Here is an 8,398-nt window from a genome sequence, read left to right as displayed (position 1 = left end):
TTGGGATGGGAGGGTGAAAGCCATTATGAGGGTACGGGCGGTCAAAGGGGATAGGGATTGACTCGCACAATCAAATCCAGGCAATGCATTTCAGAGCGTGTGTGGAAACGGACAAAAATATTGAGAAACCTATCAAAACTTCAATCAAGAAAACAATAGATAACACTACACCTCACAAGAATCACCAATACAACGCAAGCCTCTTTTATTGTTGGGAAACCAAGGGGCCCAAGAACTCTTTTCAGGAATATGTATGGTTTGGCTCCTTGTTGCTTGTTTTATACTCTATTCATTCCTGTTTGCTGGTTCTGACGACAGGGACCATGAACTTAGTGCTTAGTGTCTTAGTGCTCTGTGTTCTTACAAAAGCCCTGATACATTCTTAAGTATTTATATGACTGTACTTCAGTGACAGTGTGCCTCCAGCTTAGCAGTGGAATAGATACACCATGAAACTGAATGACGCACTCACAGTTGGGCAAAGTTTCACATAAAAGGAAGATGATTTTTTAAAGTTATGACCTATTTTTCACAGGCCGCTGTGATTAATACGATTCAGACAAGCTTGCCACGCCAAAGCAAGTGAACTCAAAACTGTTTTGGAATTCGCGCAGGAGACGGATACCGCTTCAGCTCCGAGACAGTTCGTTTCAACAAAGCACTTAATAGCGTCAGCTGGTTATAGTATTGAAACCTCAAAACTGCTGCTAACTTCTCAGCCTCCCCCGGTGTAACACAAACTGGGGGAGAGCACTTTTTGACAATCTGTCCCCAGCTCGGGGAGGGTGACCGACATGGACCAGCCTAGTCCACCAGAGTCTGTGCCAGGCAGGTCGACTAGGGGCTTTTAATTTTAGGACACAGAGCGATCTGAGGACTTAACACAGACAAATGGTGTTACATCACCTGGCAATCACCAATTCCTCTTTTTACACAAATTCAAGCGCTGGTGCATCTGGCTCCCCCCTCTGGTTGACCACGATACACATCCTGCTCACTGTTTACAGAACCTGTTTTGCTCCTGGATTGTCCAGATGCTTTCCTGTAATTCAGTCGACACAGCCAGTCTGCGCATGAAAGGGCCACTGTGGTGATAGACACTAGTGTCTTGTGTTTTTCAAAAAGTGACCCGACCCAAAACCAGCTGTGAAAAGCAGGCAGTCGTCCAAATCCAAGTCCAACTTAGCCTTGACGGCAGAGGTTTTGTCCCAAGTTCAACAACTCTCACACGGTGCCAAAAATACCAGGAGAGGGTAAAGTGGGATGTGCATATTGTGCCACAGAGGGGGGTGTGATGCACTCAATGCCACAAACAGCTGGACTGACTGGGAAGCCACACTATTGCAAACTGCCTCATTTTACTCTGTCCAAAAAAAGACTAATTTGACTTCTGAGAAAACGTTTCTCTCGGTTCGATTAAGCAGGCAACACTTACCACAAACTATATTCCCCACATGTTTTAAGAAGTGTTACTGCAAAGTCATGGTTCCTTCAAAGCTAGTTTGCTCTTGTTTTTATTTTTCTGCATGGGTCAGTTTTGCTGTGGGGATCCTCCAGGCTTGTTGTCGCTCAGTGCTGATGCATGTACAGTGTTGACTGTTGTCTCCACAGAGGAGAGGTAAGGGGAGCAGGAGAGGATCAACACAAGGAACATTCCCTCAAGAGACTGAATCACTCACTTCTCCTCTCCGTTTTCACTCCATCTCTCCTCTCCCCAGATGTCGGCGGTCTTACTTTTCCATCATTAGACACTAGTTAATGCTGTTTTGTATTTTTGTCATAATTTTTTGATTTTGCTGTTGTTCAGACGAAACATTTTTCTGATGTTGAAGTTGCTTATTGTGTTCTGCGACGGCTGCTCTGCAATCTGCTGCCGAGGGCGAGTCATTTTAGGGGGTGAAGAGAAGAAGAGAGGGAGAGGTTCAGGTGGTCTTCCAGGGCAGTGCTTCCCAACCTGGGGGCTCGTAGAAACATTCAGTTTTCTCTGTTACATCTTTTTAGTGAAATACTGAATTTAAGTTATCGATACCCATTTGTAAAATCCTTAAATTATCAATCAAATCAAATCACAGTATGTCAACAATATGTGTAAATTTAGGCCATGAACTGGGTCACACTTTCAGATTATACTGTTTTGGATTAAAGGGTCACAAGCTGGAAAAGGATGGAAATCATCATTCTAGGGAGGTAAACACAGTGAACCTAATGACCTCAAACTCCTCCATGACAATCATGATGATTCTATCCCAGATGGGACATGGGCATCAAATATTTCTCTATTAAGTGTCCAGACACCAAACTCTTGTCCTGACTTTTAATTTCCACAGTCACACGCAGAGTGAATGCCATGCGTCTGTGAAATGGCGGGCGCCGCTGTGAGAGAGCTGTGAGCAAAGAGAGAAAGGATTGGCTGAATGAATAAATGAATGGACAGGGGATGGGGAGAGATGAGGGGAGGGAGAGGCTCTGTGCCAGCAGAGGAAAAGAGGCAGAGGAGAGTTGCGCTGAGCAGCCGCCCTCCATCTGGCCACCTACCCAGCAAACGGCCCTCTCGGCTCTGAAGTCACTGGCTGTGCTGTGTCCAATGTGGCAGCCACTCACAGGCATACCAGCCTGCAAAAACTAGGCCACTGAACTCTGTCTGCCCTCTGGGTGTTTTCTTTTTTTATAGATTAAACCCGAAAGGCTCAGCTCCCCCACCTCCCGGCCACAAACGTTTTTTTCTTTTTCCAGAGATGCATTCCAGGCAAACTAACAAGCTGCATTCACAGTAAACAAAAGCAAATATATTCCTCCTCCCCGCCTGAGGATGAGCTCTGTATCCAGCTGCCCACAGGTCGACGAGTATTCACCACAGAGATGAACTGCATACCTGAGCTTCTGCCTCAGTAATTCTTAGTCATCATTATCTCAGATGCACCCCCCCCACACACACCTCAGCGGCCTGTCTCTGGGTTCAGTCTGGGTATTGAAGTGAATCTCTCGTTGTGAGTGGACAATCCTGGCATGTGATGTCATCAAAAACAGGTGTTAAGTAGGCTAGACATGGTTTCCGTGGCAACAGTGAAACCCACAGATGAGGCTCTCCTCCTCCTCCTCCTCCTCCGTTTGTCTGCTTCTCCTCTGCTGGTGGAAACCAGGCACAGGGACTCAGCACGGCGGCAGAACGCTGAATTATAACGACACGGATCCTTCCGGGGTCCACAACTTTTCCATATTAAATAAGCTGTATGATCCATTAACCCTTTGAGCTCAGTCTGTAACAAACTGCACTTTTGCACCCCTCGTAATGTGCGTAGATACGGGGACGCTGCCGCATCCCTTCTCGTTGCAGAGCGTTATTCATCAGTCGATTTGAGAACCAAGAATAATTGTAAGACTCCTCAGTTGTTGAATTTTAAGTCTTTTATAAAGCGGTACGTGCTCCTCGACATTTTAAAGTAACCCTTGCTTAATGCTATGAAAATGGAACTGAAATCAAGGGCACAGAAATTGTTAGTTAGCCTGGTCGGTGTCATTGTAAAGGGGTGCCATTGACAGAAGTGCCACAGTGTTGCACAAAGGGTTAATGTTAAAACTAAGGCCACGCAAGGCCTGTTTGTTCCAAGTTATGTTTTTTGCACATCTGTGAGATATTATGTCAGTATTTGAATTTTTCCAAGTGCCTTTTTATCATAGGTAAAAATATAGAAGTTATACTCTATATGGAGAAAAAAAAAAAAGATTAAATGAAAATATATTTTTTCTTGGCATCATGTTCTGTGGTTGAACATGCAGAATTTTAGAGTTGTAAAAGTCTCCAATTGGTACAACATAGCGGTGTTCTCCTGTTTTAGAGGAATTTTATTACGATATTGATAATAATGTCAATGAAAAGAGAAAATGTTTAATAAAGTTGCATTTGATACAACCTGTGTTTTCATTTTGGTCCCAAATAAACGACAAATAAAGAAATGTACAGATTAAAGCATATGGGTAAATATATTCCAGTCCCTCTATACTATATTACTCAGATTAATAGTCAATAGGCTGCATTTTCAGTCAATGTTGCGTGTTTCAACTAAACAACAGTAGCTGAAAATTGACATAAATGAATAAAAAATGTGGCTCGGATCATTTCAAACCATAACACTTCAATATAACTATAAAAAGAACAATAAACCCACTACTGTTTGAACTTCCTCCGTCTTTAAATGACATTATCTGCCAAAAAGCTGCCACTGAGTCCAGACTAGAGAAAAGGAGGTTTTTATTGGGTCATAATTTACAGAGGACAGGGGGAGGAAAGACAGGGCGTACATCATTTCATACTTCATGTTTCCGTATTCTGCTGTGACTGCGGCTTTTGTTTTTGTGACTGAATACTCAGCTCTTCTTCTAGACGCTCTTTAGCCCGCACCACCTGGACAAAAACACACACACAAAGGCGCTTTTTAAAATAACCAGATTACACCATGGTTTTCCCAGAGCACAGAGAAGTTGGTGGGAGATAAAAATAGTCACAATTTCATTTCTATCACGACTCACTTCAAAGAGTGGATTTCTCCTTCACGCTCAGAGTCACATGAGTCATAATTTGATATTTAACACAGACACAAAGGCAGAAAGAGCTGGTCATTATTTGGATGTCATGAGCAAAACAAGTGACCAGATGCCTCAAAAAAAAAAACTTCCTGAGGGTGAAAACAGTGAGGATAAGGGAGATAGTCATTAAAAATGTATTATAAGGCTTGGAATCTGATAATTATGCTTGTCGACTGGATGAATCTGCAAAGGTTTTAATTATCTTGGGTCAGTCTTACACGGCCACCTGATCTTGTGTGAAAATACTAAATCTACATTTTCAAGAAAGAAGATGTTTCATCTCAGCAGTCGGTCAAATTCAGAAAACTCACTGAGATTGCACCAACGTTAAACTTCAGATCACGGTTTGGTCACATGGGCTGAAGGATTAGAAATAAACTAGTGAGGACAGATGGTGCGGGCAGCAAAACCACTGGGGAACCTCTGATGAAGACGAGAGCTGGAGTTTGAAGATTTATGCTCTGCTGCTTTTTTTTTTTTTTTTACGATTTGATGAACTTCAGACCTTTTTCTACTTTAGTGGTTAATAAACATTATAATATTACAGTCATATATCAGTCTCTTCTAAAGAACCAAATAACATGCTGCATTTACAATCCTTCATTCTGTCTGGCATTTGAAAATCATTGGGTGAACAACACAAAGCCGTTTTCAGACATGAACTGTGGAGAATTAGGTCCGGACTTTCTCCAGAGGCACATTCACACATGCAGGAGATTCTCCGCTCAGACACGTTCACAACACAGCAGCAGGCAGAGGTAACGTTTAAAGTCCACTGTAGGATTATGTGTTTTTGTTTACAGCATATCCACACTGGTGTTGAACATAATCACTAAAAGCTCGTCTGTGTCTTCGACGTGTCTGTCGCCGCTTTTTCATCCTCAGATCATTATTTTGTTTTTGTTTTATTTTTGAGTCGGTCATGTGTTAGAAACCCAGAGGCTTTCACTAGGATTTGCATTCTCACACACAGCCCCTCCGGAGAAAGTCAAGAGATTATCTGGAGTTCAGTGCGTGTCTGAAAGCCGCTTAAGTGAAAACTACTTAAACAACAGAGTGAACTGTGTTGCATCATAATAGAAAAATTATACTTACTTTTGATTGTATGTAAAATGAACCGCCCACTGCCTTGTCATTGACTTTAAAAAGATGCTCATAGTTCTGGAAGAACAAAACCCATTAGTGTTAGTGTTTACGAAGCAGATTTTATCCATCACCACAGTACAAACCAAGTATTGTTCATCAAAATGTAAATAAGGTCAAATTAATTCACAAAATAAACCAAACAAAAGCTGTGGAATGATGTGCTGCTGATGCTAATTCACAGAGCTGTCTTTAGAATTCACAGCAGTGTCTGACAGAGACAGTTTAGCCGTCATGACAATCCTTAACATTCAAAGTCCAAAGAAGTTTCATATTTCCAATTGGTAACCAGACGGATTTCAGTCGTACAATTACACAAGTGGTGGTGTGTCCCTGTCAGCATCGGTTTCCTCTACAGCTGAGACCGAGTTTCACAATTTAGGGAGTATGTAGACAAAGCAATGCATTCTGGGCAAAGCACACGCAAAATCTTGTAAACATGAAAGACATTTTGACAAGGTGAGAACACATTCTAAAACAGGGTTTGCAGCCAAGAACCAACACTGTGCTTGAATCCCTAAAAGAGACAGACTGCACCTTTTGAATCTCCTCAGGGGTGAGAGTGGAGATGTTGAGGATTTGCTGCGCCTCTTGCAGACTCATCCCGGTGATGCTGGTAGCAGCGGCTGACTGCTGACCTGTGCGGCCCCTGGCCCGCGCTGCTGCTTGACTCGCTGAGAGGGAAAACACACAACGCACAGAAAGACTGTCAGACACCCAGGATCAGGGTAAACTGGGCTGGGCAAAACTAATACAATTATTTTTGAAAGATATTATCTCATATATTTTATAACATTTCTATATATATTTAATGAATTTGTGTGTCTATTAATAATTTAGTCACACATCATTAGAAGGCAGTTAATAACTTGAAGATCTATTTGATTTTTTGAATCTGTTTAAGTGCAATAATGACTTAAGTCACATCATATTCATTTTTTAATTTATTAAAGAAATGCAGTCGAGAAGCTGTAACCTGCCACTATTTAGCATTTCAGGTTGATATAATAACTTTCCAATATTTAACACTTATTAAAATGATTGTCTATCCATCGATATGTTTCTACACCTACTTAGTTTTACATGATTATGATGATCATTACACGCTCATACCTGCGTATTCTTGTTGTAGAGCACGAGCAAACGCACGTCCCACCACCTGTGCCCCCATCACAATGATCTGTGCCAGATATTTAGCCTAAAAAAAAAAACAAGAAAAGAACCAGTCATCGAGAGCAGCTCTCATCGCTGACGATCACACAAAACCGAACATGTGAAGAGACGATGTGGAGCAGATCCAACTACAGGGGGTATTCAACTGTAACATGCAACTTCACCACTAGATGTCACTATATTCTACACACTGATCCTTTAACACTGGGCAATACAACTACATCAATCATAATCACAATGTAATTTTCAACAGCAACACAATAGAAGTGTTATTCTCTGCTCGTGAGGAAGAGATTACAACAACAACCATCACCCAGGAGCATGAACAGAGAAGATGATGTTTTATGTAAATGTCCATGTGGACATCTGTTATCTGGATATGATTTGAGGTCCTGGTGCGATGACACCTTCATTACTCTGCTCCGCCATGTTCGGACGAGATCGAACTCGCACTTGAACACTTGAAGTGGGTGAAGAGGAGGCAGCTTCCTGGAGTAACAACGATCCCAATTTAAACCCGCGACCATGACACACTGCAGCTCCGGCGCGTCCCATGCTAATGCTAACCTGCAACCTCTCCGCTGCCACTGTGAGGTACCTGCGATAACCACGACATGTTTTCTCACCATTACTGTCCAGTGATGTAGCGTCCTGGGACGGCGAGAGTCCGACGTTCCTCACATGTACACCACTGAAGGTTAGTCAAGGGTCAAAGTTCAAGGAAGCGTCAATAACACGAGATTCAAGTTAGACTCTGGTGGTCGGGGATGTTTGTGACACTGCCACCCACCGGCAGGGAAGTCAAACTGCAGCGGTGGAGCAAGTGTTCTTCACTGAGACAACGATTTAAAAAACATCACAAGTTAAATGTTTCTTAAGTAAAAAAATGAAAGTATAATCAGGGATATCTACTTAAAGTCACACTTTTATTATCATATATCAGAAACTGTACTTTATTGTTATATTTGGCTGATTCAGGTTTAGTGCTTCAACTTATAATTATTTTCATGATGGATTAAAGGGATAGTTCACCCAGAAACGAAAATTCACTCATTATCTACTCACCACTATGCCGATGGAGGGGTGGGTGAAGTGTTTCAGTCCACAAAACACTTTTGGAGTTTCAAGGATAAACAGCCAAATACAATTGAAGTAACTGGTGACAGATTCTTTAAACGTAAAAAAAACAAGAGAAAACATAAAGTCCAAGCGCCAACATTCAAATTCGACTCGGAACAAAGTCATTAACACCATGTTTTTAGACTAAATGTCCTGTCCACGTCGGGAGGAGGATATCAGAGGATGTTTAGGCTAAACTATCCATTTAACCCCTTGATTATTTTGTGGATGAACTTCTCGATTTGTTTAGTTTAAACAAATTCCCATCACAAGGCCCAACTGTAATCTATAACTAGTAAATGTAGCTGTCAAAGTACTGCTGTGAAATAAGAGAATAAGGTTTAAGAAAAAAGAAAAATACTGAAGTAAATTACAAGTA

The 8,398-nt window shown here is 41.8% G+C and overlaps 1 protein-coding gene across 1 annotated transcript; it reads right to left on the bottom strand.

Annotated features, from left to right (window-relative positions):
• Window positions 1-4,232: 4,232 nt before the first annotated feature.
• pam16 (presequence translocase associated motor 16) lies at window positions 4,233-7,666 on the bottom strand. Its single transcript, XM_020107658.2, has 5 exons — window positions 7,527-7,666; window positions 6,841-6,925; window positions 6,265-6,401; window positions 5,680-5,745; window positions 4,233-4,402 (listed from the first exon to the last, which is right to left on the bottom strand). Exons 1-5 carry the CDS (start codon window positions 7,527-7,529, stop codon window positions 4,313-4,315), a joined length of 381 nt encoding a protein of 126 aa, XP_019963217.1. The 5' UTR covers window positions 7,530-7,666; the 3' UTR covers window positions 4,233-4,312.
• Between the last annotated feature and the right edge of the window lie 732 nt (window positions 7,667-8,398).

The sequence above is a fragment of the Paralichthys olivaceus genome, chromosome 5, assembly GCF_024713975.1.
Source record: "Paralichthys olivaceus isolate ysfri-2021 chromosome 5, ASM2471397v2, whole genome shotgun sequence".
Classification (NCBI taxonomy): Eukaryota; Metazoa; Chordata; class Actinopteri; order Pleuronectiformes; family Paralichthyidae; genus Paralichthys; species Paralichthys olivaceus.
Note: the sequence above shows the minus strand (reverse complement) of the source record. Positions and strands in the feature narration are given on the sequence as shown.

Coding starts and splice junctions, on each gene's coding strand:
- pam16 (XM_020107658.2), bottom strand. Junction 6,402..6,840: donor TCTACAACAAGAATACGCAG/GTATGAGCGTGT, acceptor TTTCCCTCTCAG/CGAGTCAAGCAGCAGCGCGG. Junction 4,403..5,679: donor CATTTTACATACAATCAAAA/GTAAGTATAATT, acceptor GTTTTTGTCCAG/GTGGTGCGGGCTAAAGAGCG.